The 21,025-nt window shown below is 57.3% G+C and overlaps 2 protein-coding genes across 2 annotated transcripts; both read left to right on the forward strand.

Annotated features, from left to right (window-relative positions):
- The first annotated feature begins 492 nt into the window (after positions 1 to 492).
- On the forward strand, positions 493 to 12,956 carry MMP28 (matrix metallopeptidase 28). Its single transcript, XM_058818035.1, has 8 exons — positions 493 to 591; positions 2,329 to 2,408; positions 3,965 to 4,110; positions 6,402 to 6,623; positions 7,802 to 8,047; positions 8,421 to 8,570; positions 8,990 to 9,157; positions 10,894 to 12,956. Exons 1-8 carry the CDS (start codon positions 493 to 495, stop codon positions 11,286 to 11,288), a joined length of 1,506 nt encoding a protein of 501 aa, XP_058674018.1. The 3' UTR covers positions 11,289 to 12,956.
- Positions 12,957 to 14,639: 1,683 nt separating this feature from the next.
- On the forward strand, positions 14,640 to 19,086 carry GAS2L2 (growth arrest specific 2 like 2). Its single transcript, XM_058818036.1, has 6 exons — positions 14,640 to 14,997; positions 15,593 to 15,834; positions 16,352 to 16,459; positions 17,008 to 17,104; positions 17,408 to 17,654; positions 17,820 to 19,086. Exons 1-6 carry the CDS (start codon positions 14,640 to 14,642, stop codon positions 19,084 to 19,086), a joined length of 2,319 nt encoding a protein of 772 aa, XP_058674019.1.
- The last annotated feature ends 1,939 nt before the right edge of the window (positions 19,087 to 21,025 follow it).

Below are 21,025 nucleotides of genomic sequence, written 5' to 3' on the forward strand. Positions count from 1 at the left end.
GCTCAGGCTCCTCCTGCTGCAGCCTGGCACTGCTGGGACAAGCTGCTGGTGCTTCCAGCTGAGACAAGGCAGCTTTGGTGGGAAAAACAGCCAAATTCTTTGTGTGGGGCTGGGTAAAGAGCATGTCCAGGCAGGAATGTGTGCTGGGGCTCTGCCAGAGGGGGATGCTCCAGGTAGAGGGGGTGTAAAGGAGGAGATGGAACTGGAGGAGATGAAATGGGGGAGGTGGAGCTGGAGAGATGAAATGGAGGAGATGGAGCTGGAGGAGATGGAACTGGAGGAGATTGAACGGGAGGAGGTGGAACGGGAGGAGATGAAATGGAGGAGATGAAATGGAGGAGGTGGAGCTGGAGAGATGAAATGGAGGAGATGGAACTGGAGGAGATAGAACTGGAGGAGGTGAAATGGAGGAGATGAAATGGAGGAGATGGAACTGGAGGAGATGGAACTGGAGGAGATGGAACTGGAGGAGATGGAACTGGAGGAGGTGAAATGGAGGAGATGGAACTGGAGGAGATGGAACTGGAGGAGATGGAACTGGAGGAGGTGGAACTGGAGGAGGTGGAACTGGAGGAGATGGAACTGGAGGAGGTGAAATGGAGGAGATGGAACTGGAGGAGATGGAACGGGAGGAGATGGAACTGGAGGAGATGGAATGGGAGGAGATGAAATGGAGGAGATGAAATGGAGGAGATGAAATGGAGGAGATGAAATGGAGGAGATGAAATAGAGGAGATGAGGGCTGCAGAGCACACGAGGCTGTGCAGTGACGTGTTTGGGGATGACATGAGGGTGACTGTTCATGGCAAGCAGGAGGTTTGGGCAGGAGGAGGAGAGGGAGAGGCCGTGGCACAGCTCGGGGCTGCCACGTCCACAGAGCATTCCTGCTCCCTGCCTGGTGACAGGGCCCTGGAGGAGCTGCTGCCTCCTCTGCAGGGAATTAAAGGAGAGCTGTGCTCCTAACCACAGTCAGGAGCAGCACTGAGAGGAGATCACCACTCCAACCCCTTCCCTTTCCCAGCCCCGAGATGAACTAGAAGGGGAACAGCTTTAGAAACACCCCAAGGGCCCCAGCCGGGCTATCCAGGCCATCCCTGGCATTCCCGGTTCTCAGCCCACGTCTCCTTTGGGATGCTGCGAGGGGAATCCGCCACTTTCACTTTTTATTCTGATTATTATTCATTGCTGTAACTCGGCTCTGCTGCACTAACAGGATGCTGGGCAGCTTGTTTGTGTCCCGCAGACATCCCTGGCGGCGGGCGTGGAGCATTCCCGTGTGACCCCGGCTATTAACTCCTCCGAAAAGCGGCCCGAGCCGTTTATTTTCTTTAACATACAATTTAAGCGCTGGAGCGAGTTCAGAGAGGCAATCTCCGTCCGTGTCGGCGGCCGATAAGGAGAAGAATGGTTTGGCAAAGCAAATTGCACCCTGAGCATCCCCACTTTGCAGCAGCACATCCTGGTGGGGATGGGGATGCTGAGCCTGACCCCGGCTCACCCTGCCCTACTCGTGGCCATTCTGGCTTTGTTTGGATCCCTGCCTGGAGCCGGGGCGATCAGAGCCGAGGGTTTGGTCGCCTCTGGCTGCGGATGGGATGGCAGCAGAGGATTTTGATCTCTGTATTTCCTCCTACGCCTCCATCGTGGCCAAAAACCCCGAGAGCCAAATGAAATGATGGGGAGGAGACACACAGGAACGTGTATGGGCATGATTGCTTGAGGTGCAGAGCTCCCAGGAGCAAAACAAGCAGGTATTTAGGGTTTGCAGCACTGTTTGGCACCTCAACTCCTTTTCCCCTCCTTCCCAAGCCAACACGTGCTCTGAGCTGCACGTTTCCCATTTTTTCTTGCAGCTCTTCCTGAGAAATACAGCTACTCCAGAGAGTCACACACATTTACCTGCACTGGTGTCACCACTGGTGATTCACCCTGTAACTGGTGATTTTGTGCTTCTGGAGGAGAACTTTATGCAAATACAAGCACAGGGGAAAAGGATGAGATCCCTTCTCCTCTCCAGATACTCTCAGAGGGCTCCAAGCCACCCCATCCCCAGGCTGTTCCTCCATCCCTGCTGCCCATCCTGAGCTGCTGGTGGGTTTTGCTCCTGGTTCCCCTGTAAAAGTGGGGATATCCCAGTGTGGCTGGGGAATGGCAAGTCCAGGCTGGATGGTAAAGCCTGGTGTGGCTTCTCCTGACAAACAAACCAACGCAAAGCAAAACAAGCAGGCAGTTTGGGTTTGCAGCACTCTTTGCCGCTTCATCTCCTTTCCCCATCTTCCCAAACCAACATGTGCTCTGAGCTGCACCTTTCCCATTTTTTTCTTGCAGCTCTTCCTGGAGAAATATGGCTATTTCAGGGAGCAGGGGGCCGGCACACACAGCCCAGCCGAGTTCAGCAAGGCGCTGAGGTAGGAGCCTTTCATCCAACACTGCCCTCCAACCTCGGAGCCTTTCATCCAACTCTGCCTTCCAACCTCCATCTGCAGGGATGCTGCCAACACCCGAGGGTTTTTTTTATAGCCAGAGGGGCCTTTTTACAGCTGGAGGCTCTGTGTCTCACAGTGCACAGCCAGTGTTTTTTGGAGAGGTGGGTCCATGCCTGGTTCCCCAGCTGGTGCTGGCTGCTGGCACCCAGCTCTTGCTGCTTTATTCGCCTTTTATGGCCTGGAGCTCGCCTGTGATAAAATCTGTGGGAGGCCGAGCTTGGGGAGGGCTGGGAGATGTCAGAGGGGGAGATCTGCCAGCTCCTGCCTGGGCTTCTCCTAAGGACATCACCTCTGGGAGCTTCCCAGGCTTGACCTTGTGCAAAGCCAAATGCAAAGTTAAATGTGAAAGGCAAATAATTGGGGTTAAAAATGGGAAAAGGCATTTTTAGGCTCAATTTTTAGGCTTCTCTGCCCTGCTATGAGCTGACTTACAGGTCAGCTGTGCTTACAGAGCCAAATCCTTCTTGTTTCACCAGCTGGGTGAAGTTCCGATGCCGGGGTGTGAAGCTTGTGGGGTGAAAATCCTGGCTTGGGTCAAACCCCCAGCATAAACACACCCAAACCCCAGCATAAACACACCCAAACCCCTGGCACCAACACACCCAAACCCTGGCACCAACATACCCAAACCCCCAGCACCAACATACCCAAACCCTGTCACCAACATACCCACACCTCTGGCACAAACACACCCACACCCTGGCACAAATATACCCAAACCCCCAGCACCAACACACCCAAACCCCCGGCACCAACATCCTCAAACCCCAGCACCAACATACCCAAACCTCCAGCACAAACACATCCAAAAAACCTGGTACAAACACCTCCAAATCCCTGGCACGAACATATCCAAACCCCAGCACAAACACACCCAAACCCCCAGCACAAACATCCCCAAACCCCTGGCAGAAACATACCTAAACCCCCAGCACCAACATACCCAAACCCTTCCACCAACATACCCAAATCCCAGCACAAACATACCCAAAACCCTGGCACAAAAATACCCAAACCCTCAGCACCAACATCCTCAAATCCCAGCACAAACATACCCAACCCCCCAGCACCAATATACCCAAACCCCAGCACCAACATACCCAAACCTGGCGCAAACATACCCAAACTCCAGCACCAACATACCCAAATCCCCAGCACAAACACATCCAAAAAACCTGGCACAAACACACCCAAACCCCTGGCACCAACATCCCCAAACCCTCAGCACCAACATACCCAAACCCCCAGCACAAATATCCCCAAACCCTCGTCACGAACACACCCAAACCCCATCACAAACATACCCAAACCCCCACCACCAACATCCCCAAACCCTCATCACAAACACACCCAAACCCTCGTCACAAACATCCCCAAACCCCCAGCACCAACATCCCCCCAGTCCTTGGCACAAACACCCCCAAACCCCACCACGGCAGGTCTGGATGTGGCTGCTGACACCCCCCTTCCTCCTGCAGGGATTTCCAGCGTGTGACCCACCTCCCTGCCAGCGGGGTGCTGGATGCCCCCACCCTCCATCAGATGGCCCTGCCCAGGTGTGGCACGGATGACGGGCACGGCCGCGCTGCCCCTGCCCGGCGCCGCCGGCGCTCGGCACAGCACGGTGAGCACCGGGGGGCTCCGGGGGGGTTTGGGGTCTGGGCTGCTCGGATCTGCCGTCCTGGACTCGTGGGGAAGCTGCTGTGGGTGGGAGGTGCAGCCCCACGGGCACAGCATCCAGCCCAGGACTTGCTTGGAGGTTTTTTTTAAAGCAGTGATTAGAGATTCGACTCTCGGTTTTGGGGAATTCAGCTCTCTTGGGGTGGTTTTACTGCTGCTGTGGGAGCCAGGAGATTTCCCAGAGAGCACTCAGGTCACCATGGCTCCATACTTGGCTGTGCTGGCATGATCTGGAGAGCAGGAGCTGGCACACAGTGAAGTTATCTCCAGGTTTTGCAGACCTTTGGGACTTCTAATGCATATTAGGGACACCTGGCTGCCTGACCTGAGAGTCATTTCACCCATGTTAAGGGGTTTAACTCTAAGCATCCTTCTGTGTGTCCAGGGCTGGGCCTCTCGTCCCTTGTGAGCTCTCTTTGGGCTTGCAGATGAGTAACTGGATTCCTAGAGAGCGAGAGGGCCAGCTGTGCTCAGGACATGGGAAAAACAAAAGGGAGATTAAGAACAGGCTCTGTGCCGTGTCAGGCTGTGTGTGCATCTGGCAGGGCTGGCCATGCACTGCCCCAGAGAGCCCTGCCATCCATCTCCAGCCTCTGGATTTCCTCCCAAAGCCCCAGCACGTGTCCCTTGCAGGAGCCATCCTGTGCCCAGGACACGTGGGCAGTGAGCAGAGCAGGAAGGGCATAGAGCAGGAGGTGGGCAAACAGGAGCAGCCAGTGCCCTGTGGCTCATGGGGCTCCTTTCTGGGCATCACAAAAGTGGGTGGGTGGCAAGAGATGCCCAGTGGCTCAAGGATAGGGCAGGAAAGGGCTCAGTGTGGTTATTGCTCTGGTGATCTGATGCCACAGGCAGCGGGGATGGGACAGCACCACATCTGTAACCAAGGGCTGGATGGGAACGGGGGGTGCCTGCAGGGCTGGAGGGAGGCTGGGGATGGCTTTGTGCTGTTTATCCTGCTTGGAGCAGGAACCCCTGGCAGCTGAGCCAGCTCAGTGCTTTGTTATCCCCTCGTCCCAGCAGGATCTCCCCTGTGCCCCTCATCCTGCTGGCTTGGGGCACACCCAGAGCCCAGCACGGGGCAAAGCCAAGCTCTCCTCTTCCCAAGAGCCATCCCTGCTAAGCCAGCCTTGCCATCCTCCTCTGGTGGTGGATGCTCTGCCCCTGTGGAGAGAAGGATGGGATGCCAGGCTTTGTTTTAGGGCTGCTTTTAGAAAAGGCTCTGTGCCATGTCAGGCTGTCTGCTGCCAGCTGTGTTCCCCCTGTTTTCCTGCACATCTGGAGCAGAGGCAGAGGCTGGAGCCTGTCCCCACTCCCACGCCTCAGCACCAGCTCTGGCACCCACATCCCCCCAGGGCCCCACGGCTTTGTTCCTGCTCCCAGATGCCTCCAGATAAATGTAATCCCAGGGCTCTGGGGTCCCAAACCCCAGCACAAACATACCCAAAACCCTGGCACAGACATACCCAAACCCCCTGCACCAACATACCCAAACCCTGGCACAAATATACCCAAACCTTTGCACAAACACACCCAAACCCCGGCACCAACACACCCAAACCCTGGCACAAACATACCCAAATCCCAGCACAAACATACCCAAAACCCTGGCACAAAAATACCCAAACCCTCAGCACCAAGATCCTCAAATCCCTGGTACAAACATACCCAACGGCCCAGCACAAATATACCCAAACCCCAGCACAAACATAGCCAAACCCCCGGCACCAACATACTTAAACCCTCAGCATCAACACAAAAACACCCTCAGCACAAACATACCCAAACCCCCAGCACCAACCCCCTAAACATACCCAAACCCTGGCACCAACATCCCCAAACCCCCAGCACCAACACACCCAAACCCTGACACAAACATCCCCAAACCCCCAGCACCAACACACCCAAACCCTGACACAAACATCCCCAAACCCTCAGCACCAACACACCCAAACCCCCAGCACAAACATACCCAAAACCCCTGGCACCAACACACCCAAACCCTCAGCACAAACACACCCAAACCCCCAGCACCAACCCCCTAAACATACCCAAACCCTGGCACCAACATCCCCAAACCCTCAGCACCAACACACCCAAACCCTGGCACAAACATACCCAAAACCCCTGGCACCAACATACCCAAACCCTAGCCCCCTTTTAAGGAAGCAATGTGGGACAGATGGAGCCCTGCTCACCCTTTCTCCCTGCCATGGGGGTGGCCTTGTCCCCACACAGGAGGGCGGTGGCCGAAGCGGCAGCTGACGTACCGCGTGGTGAACCGGCCGCCGTACCTGCCGCAGCACGGCGTGCGCTTGGCCGTGCGCGCCGCCTTCCAGCTCTGGAGCAACGTGTCCTCCCTGCTCTTCTGGGAGGCGCAGGATGGTCCTGCCGACATCCGCCTCACCTTCTTCCACGGCGACCACAACGATGGACTCAACAACGCCTTCGATGGGCCAGGTGCTGGTCGCTTCCCCCTCGTAAGCTGCTCTTTGGAACGTGGGGTCTTCCCCCAAAGGGAGGAGGGCTGGGGGTGGTGGAGGCTCTGCAGTGTCTCCAGCCCAGTTTGTACTGTTTGCTGTCTGATATAGGGTCTGATTTGCTGTCTGATATAGGGTCTGATTTGCTGTCTGATTTGGGCTCTCCCCTCCTAACTCCTCAACTGAGGTCTGCCTGCAAGGTGGCTGAGATGTTCCTCAAGGAGCCCCAGAAAGCCCTTCAAACCTGGGCTCCTCCAAAAACACCTAAAACTGACTCACATTTGGGCAAACCAAATCTGCATGTTGTGGCAATGTTCCTCGCTCAGGGCTCACCCAATGTGGAGTTTTCTTGACTTGGGGTCACCAGTTGTGGGAATTTGCAGGCAACCCCGACATGAGAAGAGACAAGAATCTTGACTTCATGTTTCAGAAGGCTGATTTATTATTTTATGATATATATTATTGTCGCAGACGTCTTTTATGAAAAATCCTTTTGCTAGGATTTTTTGTCCTGAGAAGCTGAGAGGCCTCAGGAACAAAATGTAAACATTGATTATCTGCTGCTGTGGAATGCAACAGGTGCATCTGTGATTGGCCCATGTTGGTTGTTTCTAATTAATGGCAGAGACTCCGAGCCACAAGCCTTTGTTATCATTCCTTCTTTTTCTATTCTTAGCCAGCCTTCTGATGAAATCCTTTCTTCTGTTATTTTAGTATAGTTTTAATATAATATATATAATAAAATAATAAATCAAGCCTTCTGAAACATGGAGTCAGATCCTCGCCTCTTCCCTCATCCTCGGACCCCTGTGAACACAGTCACATATTATATTAAAAGAAAATGATATATTAAAAGTATACTAAAAGAATAGAAAGGATTTCATCAGAAGGCTTGAAAGGAATAGAAAGGAATGATAATAAAATCTTGTGACTGACCAGAGAGTCAGAGCCAGCTGACTGTGATTGGCCATTAATTAAAAACAACCACATGAGACCAACACAAGATCCACCTGTTGCACTCCACAGCAGCAGATAATCAACGTTTACATTTCATTCCTGAGGCCTCACAGCTTCTCAGGACAAAAAAATCCTAACAAAGTGATTTTCCATGAAACGCCATGGTGACATTACGGTCCCCGCCGGCTCTCGTGTCCCCAGGCGGTGCCCTGGCCCACGCCTTCCTGCCCCGGCGAGGAGAAGCTCACTTTGACAGCGCTGAGCGCTGGTCCCTGCACAGTGGCAAGGGGAGGAACCTGTTCATCGTGGTGGCCCACGAGGTGGGGCACACGCTGGGGCTGCAGCACTCGCCCGTCAAGAGCGCCCTCATGTCACCCTACTACAAGAAGCTCAGCAAGGATTTTGTCCTCAGCTGGGATGACATCTTGGCCATCCAGAGTTTGTACGGTGAGTCTGGCTTCTCTGAGCATCCCTGGGTTCCTCCAGGGTTGTTCTCTGGGGTGAGGAGTGAGCAGTACAAATGGGAGCAGGTCCCTGAAAGGGGAGAGGACTGCAGTCACATGGGCTCCATTCCTGTGGTGGCTGGGAGGGAAATGCAGAGGTGGGACAGGTGCCAGGGCCTCCAGGGCAGGGAAGGTTGGGTTTGCTGCCCACTTGTCTGCTGGTGCATGTTTTTTGGGGTGCCAAGGGATTTTTGTCACTATCATGGAATAAGAACCAGACATTGGGACAAGGGGTCTTGAGAGTCCCAGACCTGTGCTTTGGGAAAAGTTGTTTTTCCACCCCTTCTCCGGACTCATCACCCCTTGTTCCATCCCAGGAAAGCCCTCCAAGGGCTCGGCCATCCAGCTCCCAGGAAAGGTCTTCACTCACTTCCAGGACTGGAACACGGACCTTTACAGCAGGGACCGGCAGCAGAGGAGCCTCAGCACCTATTACTGCCACTCCTTCTTCGATGCCATAACCTCTGGTGGGTGCTGGCCAGCGTGACCCCCTCCAAAACCTGCACCCCACCCCTCGTCCCAGTGCTGCTGCAGCTCCCAGGGGAGGGAAGGCTGGGTTTGACTGGCCACAGCTCCTGGCACTGGTGGTGTCACTGATGCACAGTGAAGCACTGATGCACATTGAGGGCACAGCGATGTGCCAGAAACAGGGAAAACACCCCCAAACTTGGGCCATGGCAAGGATTAATCACTGCAGGAGCTCAGCTGTGCAAGATAAGCCTTGAGCTGTGGCCAGCATTTATCCTTTCATGCCTGGAGGGGACAAAATGGATTCTGGAAGGTGGAAGGGCAGGAGGAAGCATCCAAACCCCAAAACACGGGGAGGAGAGGGGATCTGGGTAGCAGAGGAGGATGGTTTAGTAACATTTCTCCCTCTGCCTCACAGATGGGGATCACAACCTCTACATCTTCAAGGGCAGCCACTACTGGGTGGTGTCAGGCAGTGGCAATGCCAGTGAGCCCCAGACTCTGCAGCCGCGCTGGCCCGGCCTCCCCGCCGGCATCGACGCCTGCGCCTGGTCCCAGAGCACGGGCAAGTTCTACTTCTTCAAAGGTGGGTGAGGGCACAGGGGGCTCCCCTCGGGGCTGCCGCTGCTCCTGCCTGCAGGGTGGAGGTCCAGGTTTGCCTGGGGTCACACAGTTCTTGTTTGTGTGAACTGGGGCGTTGCTGCGCCCTGGGCTGGGTGTCCTGTCATGGGTGAGCCCTGGCGGCCACAGCACCGCCTCGTGCCTCAGTTTCCCCATCAGGAGAGCACTCACTGGTGTGTCAAAGCAAATCCAGGTGCAGTGGGGGGGGAGCTGGGGAGAAACTGCTCCCCAAAACAGGAATTGCAGGGGAGTGCCTGGGGGTTTCATGGGGCACTGGATCCCTGTGCTGTGCCTGGGGCTGAGCTGCCCCAGCAGCTGGGATACCATCCCTAAACTGCCCTGGGGGCTGGGATATCATCCATGAGCTGTCCTGGGAGCTGGAATACCATTTCTAAACTGCCCCAGGAACTGGGATACCATCCATGAACTGCCTTAGCAGCTGGGATACCATCCCTAAACTACCCTGGGGGCTGGGATATCATCCCAAAACTGCCCTGGGGGCTGGGATATCATCCATAAGCTGCTCCAGGAGCTGGGACACCATCCCTAAACTGCCCTGGGAGCTGGGATCTCATCCCTAAACTGACCCGGGAGCTAGGATACCATTCCTAAATTGCCTCAGCAGCTGGAATTCCATCCATGAGCTGCCCCAGCAGCTGGGATACCATCCCTGAGCTGTCCTGGGAGCTGGGATACCATCCATGAGCTGTCCCAGCAGCTGGGATGCCATCCATGAGCTGCCCAGCAGCCAGATGGGGAGAGGAAGGTCAAACCAGGCAGCCTGGCTGCTTTAATGGGAAGCAGTCCCTGGCTGCTCAGAAAAGGGGCTTTGTGCTGCAGCTGAGTGAGAGCCAAAGCCCCTCTGCCTCCCCAGCCCTGCTGCTCCCTCTGTCCTCCCCAGGGCTGTGCCTTGTGAGCAGAAAGGGGCTTTTGTCTGCCCTGTTGTGGGGACAGGGTGCTGTGGGGACAGCCAAGCCGCCAGTCCCCATCACAATTCCCGCTGCAGGGCTGGGTTTGGGTGCCCCAGCCTCAGCTGGATCTGTTTCTGTCTGTCCCATTCGCTGTGCAGGGCCAGGGGGGAGGCTTGCCTGAAGCAGCATGGAGGTGGCCTTGCTCTGTCCCTGTGGTCCCTTTCCATGCCTTCAAACCCCTGAGCTGCCGTGCCTCAGTTTCCCCTGTGGCCGTGTTCACAGGGGTCTGAGGATGAGGGAAGAGACTCCATGTTTCAGAAGGCTTGATTTATTATTTTATGATATATATTATATTAAAACTATACTAAAAGAATAGAAGAAAGGATTTCATCAGAAGGCTGGCTAAGAATAGAAAAAGAAGGAATGATAACAAAGGCTTGTGACTGACTGAGACAGTCGGGACAGCTAACTGTGATTGGCCATTAATTACAAACAACCACATGAGACCAATCACAGATGCACCTGTTGCATCCCACAGCAGCAGATAACCATTGTTTACATTTTGTTCCTGAGGCCTCTCAGGAGGAAAAACCCTAAGGAAAGGATTTTCCATAAAAGATGTCTGTGACATTCCCCCCGGCTGCTCCTTGGGGCAGCCCTGCAGTGCTCACCAGTGGCGTGGATGTCCCTGACCACCACAAGGCCGGTCCTTTGGCCGAGTCTGACCACATCTGGAGCTCAGGCTGGCAGCATCCCCTCTGGGCTGTGCTCTGACCCTCCTGTCCCGCAGGTGGCCGATGCTGGCGCTACTCTGGCTCCCAGCTGGACGCGGGATTCCCCCGCAAATGCAGCGCCCTGGGGCTGCCCCGGCACCCGGACACCGCGCTCTACTTCCAGCAGCTCCGGCGCCTCGTGGTCTTCAAGGGGCCCAAGTACTTCGTGCTGGGCGAGGATCCCATGGCCGTGGAGCCCTACTACCCCCGGAGCCTGCGGGACTGGGCAGGGCTGCCCCCGGGCACCGCCGGCGCCCTCGCCCACCGCGACCGCGCCCTCTACTTCTTCAGGGACGATCAGTTCTGGAAATTCGACCAGGACAAGCTGCAGGTGGTGGCCACCGGCAAATGGGCCACGCAGCTGGCCTGGATGGGCTGCTGGGATGCCAACAGTGAGCAGGTGCTGTTCTGAGAAAAGGGGGTCTGGACCTCGCCTGGATCCTCTGGGTGTGACTCTGGTTGCTGTCTGATGGTTGGGCAGGGACTGGCTGCCCATGGGTGCTGTGGGATGGTGCAGCAGTGACCCAGCAGAGCTGGGATGGAGCTGGGACAGAGCCAGGTGTGCCACGGCTAGATGTGCCACAGCCAGGTGTGCCCATAGCCAGGTGTGCCACAGCCAGGTGTGCCATGGCCAGGTGTGCCATAGCCAGGTGTGCCACAGCCAGGTGTGCCCATAGCCAGGTGTGCCATGGCCAGGTGTGCCATAGCCAGGTGTGCCACAGCCAGATGTGCCCATAGCCAGATGTGCTACGGCCAGGAGTGCCACAAGGCTTTGGGACAATAATTTTTGTGGCCTGCAGGCTTTGGGACAATAATTTTTATAACAGACCACAGAAAAGAAGTATCAGCCATGGAGACTGCAAATTTCTCTTCACTTTCAGGATGTGTGCCACTTGCAGGTGTTCCATGGCCAGGTGGCCTGCAGGCTTTGGGACTGTATTCTTCTTTTTAAAAGACCACAGAAAAATGTATCAGCCATGGAGACTGCAAACACAGCCATTTCTGTTCATTTTCAGGATGTGTGCCACAGCCAGATGTGCCATGGCCAGGTGGCCTGCAGGCTTTGGGACTGTATTTTTTTTATAACAGAGCACCAAAAAAAAAAGTATCAGCCATGGAGACTGCAAACACATTTCTGTTCACTTTCAGGATGTGCCACAGTCAGCTGGCCTGCAGGCTTTGTATGTTTTATAACAGACCACAAGAAAAAAATGTATCAGCCATGGAGACTGCAAACACACCCATTTCTGTTCACTTTCAGGATATTGTTACACACGTTTTTCAAACCAGGACTGGGGTTTGGTGATACTTTTTGATATCTTTGTTGATACTTGTTGATATCTGTCATTTTCCCACTATCAGGGACACAGGATCAGGGAATTTCTGACTCCCTGGGCCCCACCCAGGTGAACAGGGATGACAAATGCCTGTGGGAGGAGGGGAAGAGGAGAGGTGAGCAGGACAGAGGGACGTGTCTGTGCATGCAGGCTGCAGGGACAGTGTGGCTGCACATTCCTCATTCCTTCCCCAAGGCAGGCTCCCCACCTGGAAACGCCTCTGGCTCCTGGGCAGAGTCACCAGTTTGCAAAGGGCCAGGGTGTCCCAGGGCTGGGGATGGAGCTCAGCTTCCCAGGGCTGGGATTCTGAGGCTTTGCTGCTGGGCAAGACAGGCCTCAGCTTTATTAATTGATTTATTGAAGCCATTTGTGCAGTGGTTCTGCCAGAGCTCAGAGCCCAGCCCTGCTCTGGTCCTGCTGTGCTGCCAGGGTGCTGTGCTGGGTGACACACCAGGGTGCTCTCCTGATGCCAGCAGCTTCAGGGATTCCTCTTTCCCTCATCTTTGCCATTTCTAGACTTTCTCTGCAGAGCAGGGCTTGCTCTAAGCAGGGCAAGGGGTTTCAGTGGTACCCAGTGCCAGCTGAGCTGTGGGTTTGGCAGGATGGGGAGCCAGCACTCCTCCCATTCTCCATCACCCTTGTGCTGAGCCCTTCATGTGCAGACACACACAGGGGCTTCATCTGCCCAAAACCTCAGGGGACTTTCCACATTTCCAGAGAAACTCCCATTTCCATAGGAACTGAATGACAATCAGGTGACGTGGCCTGCAGGGAGTCCCAAGGGCTTGGAGACCTGACAGCAAATAAAACCAACCTCTGGATGTGTGGTGTTGGGGTTTGTGCTTGTTTTCCTGTCACACTTCGGGTTTGGGTTGTTTTTTTTTAAAGCAAATCTCCAGTTTCCTGACAGGGCGAGTTTCAGATGCCTGTGGGTGTTTGGGGTTGGAGAGGGGGATGCTGGATTTGTCCTCAGCTTTCATGCTGGCAGGATCAAAGAGAGGAGATGGAAAGTCAGTTTTTTCCCACTGAAAACTCACTGATGGTGACAAAAACATGGAAATTCTCCTTCTTACTTCAACCCCAAATTACTGAGGATTTTCATTCCAGGCTTTGGAATGTGCTAATAGGTTTTTTCCCCAGGCTGAATTCATTCATTATCCCTTTTCCTGTCCCCTGAGGAGAAAGCCAGGCATCCCCTGTGCTGTGTGACTGGAGACTGAGGATGGGACTAAAATCCTCTCCCTTTTTGGGTTTTCCACTCTTCCCTGGCTTGCTGCCATGTGTTTCCTGGGACTGTGTGCTGTGGGATGTTTTGGGGCTCTGTGATGCTGCAGGGGCAGCTGGGGTCACTTTACTGTGTCCCATCAGTCTGGGGGAGCTGAACTCACACCCTGAGCCTTTCACCCACTCCCCTGGGTGCCCTGGGTGGAAATCCAGCTCCTCAAGGGTTCCTTTCTGCTGCTGGGCTCCCTGCCTGGGCACATCAGACTCCCCCAGCCTGCCTCACATTCCCCAGACAGAATAGTTGGGATTCCTGCATTCCCTGCCCCAAAGTGACCCCAGCTGGACACTGAGCTGCAGCGGCATCAGCAGCTGCTGCAGGGACAGGATGGGTCCCCCACCACAGCAAGGAGCCCCACAAAGCCCAGGAGAGGCTCTGCTTTGTCCCCGAGGTGTGAACACTGCCCTGGTAGATTTGTTTGGGTTTTGCAGAGGTACCTGGGTGCTGTGGCAGCTCTGCAAGGCCTGGCTTAGGGGGGGGAGTGTCCCACATTCCCAGAGGTGCCCACTCTTTCCTTAAAGCCCCAATTCCTGGAGCCACTCCATCCCTGCAGGAGCTTTTCCCAAACTCCTCGCTGCTGTGGACAATGGGGGAAGGAGTTTGGGAAGGAGCACAGAGCAGGGAAAGCCCAAAGGTGGGTGTGAAAATGAACCCTCCTCACCTTGAGGTCGCCCTGAAGATGCACCTTGTGGCCACCTCAGCTGTGGTGGGGGTGGGTGTAGGGGTTTTGGGAAGGCGGAAAATCCCCCTTGTGTGGTTGGGAGCAGCTGAGGAGCTGCTCTCTAACTCATTCCTGCCCTGGAGCCAGGACCTTTGTGGGGAAAACCCACCCCTGGCATGGCTGGGGAGGAGCAGGGCTGTGAGAGAGCAGCGGGTGCCGAAGGGTTAACAGGGAGTGTTTGCAGCCATTCCCTGGTCACCAAGGAGAAGCCATCGGCACTTGGGAAGGAAACAAAACACCCAGCAGGGCGATTCCTCTCCCCAGCACCACTGCAGGGCTCGGGGCACCACCAGGACACTGCCACCACCCCGGGTGGCAGGGAGCAAGAGGCACCAGGTGAGTGTGGCTGCTAGGGAGGTGACAGGGACAGCACAGGGACAGCCATGTCCCCACCATCCTTCTCCCTCCCAGTCTTATGGCAGAATGTGGGGCACCTCGGGCACGGGGACACGCAGCATCCGTCCCTACCAGTCCAGCGGGCAGTACCTGTACGCCATGAAAGAGGACCTGGCAGAGTGGCTGAAGGAGCTCCATGGCCTTGACATCGAGGTGGGCACCTTCCTGGAGGTGCTGGAGACAGGGGCTGTGCTCTGCTGCCACGCCAACCACGTCACCCAGGTGGCAGGGGAGTTTGCCCAGGTGTGCCCCGAGGTGGCCAAGCACCTCCACCTGCCCTCTGCCGGTGTCACCTGCAACCTCACAGCACAGCCTGGCACCTTCCAGGCCAGGGACAACGTCTCCAACTTCATCCAGTGGTGCAGGAAGGAGATGGGGATCAAAGGTAGGATGCCAGGCCCCAGCTGTCCCGTGTCTCTGTGTTTTGCCATGTGTCCCCCAAACCCAGCGCCACCCCAGCATGGGACAGCTCTGTGTGCTGGCACCCCTGAGCTGGCATCCCTTGTGCAAGGTCCTCCAGGCTTGGCAGCAGCTTTGCAGGGCTGGAGTGTTTGCTTGGGTGTAAATACACACAGGAGGAATGGCAAAGGAAAGGGTGGATGGCACAGTGTGTCCCTGCCAGGCATGGCATGATCCCAGCCCTAAGGACAGCAGGAGAAGTCCTGGCTCTGAGCAAAGCATCTGTCACCCTGTCCTACCCCCATGAATGCCCAGAGAGGGGAGTGGCACAGACCCAGACATCCTCAGGGCTCTCAGACACGGAGTTTTGTGCCTTTGGGATGCCATGAAACAGCTGCAGATGCCCAAAAGGAAAAGCTCTTCCTCCTTTATCCCTTACCCCAACTCTTGTTGAACCCTGCCATATTCCTGGTGGGATGGCTCCAGTGAAGAGCACCCTTTGGGTGGGTTTTGCCTCCATCTGTGCCCCCCATCTGCTCTGTCCCCATCCCCACGTGGATGCCCTGCCCTGCCCTGCCCAGACGTGCTGATGTTCGAGACAGAGGACCTGGTGCTGAGGAAGAACGAGAAGAACTTTGTGCTGTGCCTGCTGGAGCTGGCCCGCCACGCCTCGCGCTTCGGGGTGCGCGCCCCGACCCTGGTGCAGATGGAGGAGGAGATCGAGGAGGAGCTCCGGCAGGAGATGGAACTGCCTCCCCCAGAGCCCAGCCTGCCACGGGCACCCAGGAGGGCACCACGGGACCTCCAGAACCTCGACCAGATGGTGCCAGGGGCAGGGGAGCATGGGGATGGATGGGGATGGATTGGATGGGGACAGATGGGGACAGGGATGGGGATGGGGACGGGGATGGGGACGGGGATGGGGATGGATGCAGGTAGGGATGAGCATGGATGGAGATGGAGATGGGCATGGAGATGGATGGAAATGGAAATGGAAATGGAAATGGAAATGGAAATGGAAATGGATGGGAATGGGCATGGAGATGGATGGGGATAGGCATGGAAATGGATTAGGATGGCATGGGGATGGATGGGATGGGATGGGATGGGATGGGATGGGATGGGATGGGATGGGATGGGGATGATGGGGAGGAGCATGGAGATGGATGGGGATGGATGAGGATGGGCATGGGCATGGAGGTGGATAGGGATGGAGATGGATTGGATGGGCATGGAGATGGATGGGATGGAGATGAGGATGGGGATGGATGGGGATGGGCATGGTCACCCCAGGACCTTTCCCAGCAGCCCTGGTGAGGACCCATCCCTGCCACCCTCAGGTGCAGCACCTGGTGAGCCGCTGTACCTGCCCTGTGCAGTTCCCCATGATCAAGATCTCCGAAGGGAAATACCGCGTGGGGGACTCTGACAGCCTCATCTTTGTGCGGGTGAGTCTGCTCTATCCCTGCTCTTGGGGGAAAGGCATCAGGAATTCTGCTCTGCTGCCATGACCCCCTTTCCATAATCCCCCAAAAAGGGTCTGTGGGGGAGTTCTGATCACTATTCCCAAAGCAGGGGAGCTCAGCCCTGTCACAGATGTTGGTATGGATTTAACCACCCATTTGTGTGGGACAAGCCCTGACACCCCACAGAGCCACAGCCTGCTCCCACCCAGCAATGGGAGCACTGGGATGCTCTGAATCCATCCCCAAGCACGGGCAGCGAACTCAGCACACCACGAAGGACAGGGATTTTCCAGAAGGATCCCTCACCCTCCTTGTGGTGACAAAATAAACCTGTCGGGATGGCCGCAGGAGCTGAGCCGGGGACGCAGCCGCCCTTTGGGACACCTGGTGGCACTTGGGGACAGCCCAGAGCTGCCCTTTGGGACACCTGGTGGCACTTGGAGCCAGCCCCAGCTCTCGAAGCCCGGCCGGGGGTGGCACCCCAGGCTGCTGCCGGTGTCCCCTGGCACGGACATTCCCGATGTCCCCAGATCCTGCGGGAACACGTCATGGTGCGGGTCGGGGGCGGCTGGGACACGCTGGAGCATTACCTGGACAAGCACGACCCGTGTCGCTGCACCTCGCTCTGTGAGTCCCCGCGTCCCCAAACCCCGCGACTGGCTTAGGATGGGGCGTCTGTGGTCGGTTTCGATGCTTCTCGGAGGCTTTGGTACAGCCATGCCGAGAAATATCGGGTTTTGGGGACTTTCTTTGGTTTTGGTGGCCACTAGAGGTCATGGAAGACTTCAGGATGGAGCCGGACCCCCAAAGCCGCTTTGCAGGGAGCACAGGCACTCTCGGGGGGCTGGATGCTGAGCCTCGGCTGGGTGCGCTTCCCCGCGGGTGGGTGCCTGGCACAGGGGCGCTGAGCCCCCCTCGCTGTCCCCACAGCTCACAAACAAGGCCGGAAGGGCCGGAGCCCGCAGCAGCAGGTGCAGCACGAGGTGCGGCTGTGCCCGGCCGCCCGCAGCCCCCAGCCCGCCCTGCTGCTCATCGGCCGCTCCCAGAGCCCCCTGCCCCCCGTGCCCTGGGGGGGCCGCGTCCCCCCTGACACCCCGTCCCCGGAGCGCTGGGATCGCCAGACGGGGGCCAGCCCTCAAACGGAGCCGGCACAGCCCCGGAGGGTCCCCTCGGGCAGGTAAGTGATGCAGAGATGCTTCGTGCCCCAAACTGCCTGGATTCAGAGCAGGTTTTGGAGCATCTTTGGAATTTTTTCCCCTCTCCCGTCTGGAGGTGCCCAGCACCAGGCGGGACTGGGGGGATGCAGCAGCTCCCGGCCCCTCTCTGCGGTCTGTCCCTGCAGGATGCGGGAGCCACCCGCTGTCCCCTTGGGGAGGCAGCCGCCACCATCCCGCTCACCGGCCCGATCCGGCTCCCCTGGGCTCGGGGCTCGGGGCCGGGCACCCACCCCGTCCCGGCTGAGCGCCCCGAACGGCGCGGGGGTGCCCAGGGCATGGCAAGGGACCTGCCCGGGGACATCATCCAGCCTGGGGACAACCGGCCCGGGGACATCATCCATCCCGGGGACATCATCCACCCCTGTGGCACCGGCACGGGGCAGGCCCGCAGCTCCCAGCCCACGGACGGCACCGGCAGCTCCGAGGAGCGCCCAGCAAGGAGGAAAATCATCAGTGCTGGCTGCCAGGCCGCAGGAAACGGGGACAGCCACAGCCCGAGCCCCCAGTCCCCTCAAGGTCTGCGCCCCCTCCTCGCTCCGGGATGCTCCAGGAGACCCCCGGAGCCTGAAGAGCCCGCAGGAAGGGAGGCAGGGAGCCCTGGGCCGGGGCCGACAGCCTTCACCCCGGAATTGCTCCAGCCAAGCCCCGAAATTGGACAGCAGTGTTAAACCCCCCCTCAAAGCCAGCCCGGCCCCCCGGCCCCCCACCCCTCAGGGCCGTTCTGCAGGGGGGTGCAGGGTCTGCCATGCTGGGGACAGTCCCCAGGGGACAGGACAGAGCCACCCAGCCCCGAGCACAAGGACTGGGGGCACCCAGGGACCTCGAGGGGCACAGGATGGAGCCGGGGCAGCCTGTGGTGATGGCCCCGAGGGGTTCCGGGGGTGCTGTGGGCACACGCAGCCCCCCGGCTATGCCAGCGTGCTGGAGGAGCTGGCCCGCGGCCCGCAGCCCCTGCGGCCTGCGGGGATGTGGGGACAGGTCCCCAAAGCACCCTCAGGAGCTGCCCCGGAGCTCCCGGCCCCGGGGGAGGCAGGGGGGCCGGGGATGGGGGGCCAGACCCCATCTCCAGGGGAGGCAGGGGGGCCGGGGATGGGGGGCCAGACCCCCCGGGCCAGCACCGCCGCCAAGCCCCGGCGCTGCCTGAAGAAGCCCGAGCGGGTGCCCTCCATCTACAAGCTGAAGCTGCGGCCCAAGGTGCGGCCCCGGCGGGACCACAGGCCGGGCAAGCGCCCCTCGCGCATCCCCACCCCGTTGGGGCATCGGCCCCGGGGCCAGCGGCGACCCCCGGGCGCCCCCCGAGCCCCCCAGAGCGGCAGCGCCCGCCCCGAGCCCTCCCCGGGGGACAGCGGCACTTGGCTGAGCGAGGATGAGGAGGAGGAGTCGTGGGTCTGAGCCCAGCCCGAGGCACGGACAGACGGACGGACGGACAGAGCCCTCCCTGCAAGGGTGGGAGCGATGTTGCCGCGGAAGATGGAGCAGAACCATCCCCGGTGGGATTGCTCCCACACAACCCGGGGGGCTCCACCTCATTTTCACCGCCGCACCCATTCCTTCCCAATGGATTTATTTTCCTGGTAATCCTGCTAAGCAGGCACTTCTGTACTGGTTTGGGTGGAAAAATCCAGCCCCAAATTGGTGTTTTCTGCAGGGGGAAGGGTTTAGCCACACCTGGAGAGGGAACACCCCATCCTTGACACCCATAAAAAGCATCTCACACCTCAGTGCTCCCCATCTGCACCAGTGAGCCCCGTGTCTGACAGCTCCCAGAGCCTCCATGAGTGCTGGGGGCTCACAGGAGGGACCCTGTGATGGCTGTGGTCCCCTCTCAGTGCTGGATGTCACCATAATTCTCCAAATTAGGGTCACAGCAGGCACTGCTGCACCCCGAGCCCCCAGCAATGCTGTTTGTGCAATAGAAATGTGCCAAAACTCCATTTCCACTTCTTTTCTGTGTGAGTGGATGGGGAGGGAGGATAATCCTGATGTGGGCACAGCAATCGTCCCCCTGAGAGCCCCACAATGCCCAGGAGAGTCTCATTTTCCACGAGGGGATGGAGCCAGCCCCACTTCCCTGCAGAGGAGCTGCAAACGTGAGCGCTGGCACTCGGGGAACACAAAACCTGCTGGCAAAAACACTCCTGAGGCCGGTACAGAACAAGGGGACAGACCTGATTTTTAATTCAATTTCAAAGAAGGAGGTGCAGGGCGTCACAGGCGGTGCAGACACCTCGGGAATCTCCAACAAGGAGTCCAGGGGGGAGAGGGAAGCCAAGTCCAGGCTTGGGATGCTCGGTGGGGCAGGAGGAGGAGGAGGAGGAGGAGAGGGGAGCATCCTTGGTGAACCCAGCATCACCCCCAGGAGCACAGGGCACAGAGCTGGCACTGCTCTGGGCACAGCAATGGGGACATCCCAGCTTGAGCCAGGCCCAGGCTGCTCTCAGCAGGACCAGGGGGGCGTTGGGTGAGTGGTAAATCTGTAGTAAGGTGTGAGTAGGGCCGCAGGGTGCTCGTGCTCCAATCCCTGTGCCTGGACAGCTGGGATCTCCCTGCCTGCACCACCCACCCCTTCCTGGGCTCTGGGGAGAGGAGCTCTGTGTAGCCCTCGTTCTTCCAGGAGCTGGGAAATGCTGCAGAAGCAGTGAGAGTTGTTGTTATTACTAATATAACTTCCTCTGTCTATAAAGTACAATAGAATATAACAATTATATTTATAACCTTTTTTTTTTCTTCTTTTTTTTTCTTCAAAATACTAAATAGATGCTATAAAAACCTGTAACTAATTGTGCTATAAACTGCAGGCTACAGGGTTATAACAAACAATGTATTGGCTTAGTCGTTGATATGTGTACGTGTGAGCACTTTAGAAATGCTTTATTATTAGCATTTACCAAGGAATCTCCTTCTCACATAATTTGGAGGGGTAAAGCTCTAGCCAGAGATCAATAAGTGGACTCAGATGTGTCAATAAATCCTGTCAGGATGAGCCTGGACAGGGAGCCAGGTTTGCCATGAAGGCGAGGGATGGTGACAAGAGCCACTGCCCTTCCTGGCTGAGATGGACTCGTGTCCCCCCGTTGCCTTTCCTAATTTTTTCCCTTTTTTTGTTTTAAATTTTGGAGCGAGGGGTTTGATTCCCCAAGCAGGGAGGGAGGAGCAGGATGCACCCCCAGCCCTGGCACAGGGATGGGGTGGTCAGAGGCACTGGAGCTCGGCTGGAGCTGCCTTTGATGGGAAGCAATTCCAAGAGCACAGTGGAGCTGTGCTGGACACCTGGCTGTGGTGGCAGAGGGGATGGGTGTCCTGTTCTGATGAACCCCTCCAGCTCCTTGTG

This window comes from Ammospiza caudacuta, chromosome 20 (assembly GCF_027887145.1).
Source record: "Ammospiza caudacuta isolate bAmmCau1 chromosome 20, bAmmCau1.pri, whole genome shotgun sequence".
Taxonomy (NCBI): Eukaryota; Metazoa; Chordata; class Aves; order Passeriformes; family Passerellidae; genus Ammospiza; species Ammospiza caudacuta.

Coding starts and splice junctions, on each gene's coding strand:
- MMP28 (XM_058818035.1), top strand. CDS start 493: ATGGAGGAGATGGAACTGGAGGAGATGGAACTGGAGGAGATGGAACTG. Junction 592..2,328: donor AGGAGATGGAACTGGAGGAG/GTGAAATGGAGG, acceptor TTTTTCTTGCAG/CTCTTCCTGGAGAAATATGG. Junction 6,624..7,801: donor CAACGCCTTCGATGGGCCAG/GTGCTGGTCGCT, acceptor TCGTGTCCCCAG/GCGGTGCCCTGGCCCACGCC.
- GAS2L2 (XM_058818036.1), top strand. CDS start 14,640: ATGTGGGGCACCTCGGGCACGGGGACACGCAGCATCCGTCCCTACCAG. Junction 15,835..16,351: donor TCCAGAACCTCGACCAGATG/GTGCCAGGGGCA, acceptor TGCCACCCTCAG/GTGCAGCACCTGGTGAGCCG. Junction 17,655..17,819: donor CGGAGGGTCCCCTCGGGCAG/GTAAGTGATGCA, acceptor CTGTCCCTGCAG/GATGCGGGAGCCACCCGCTG.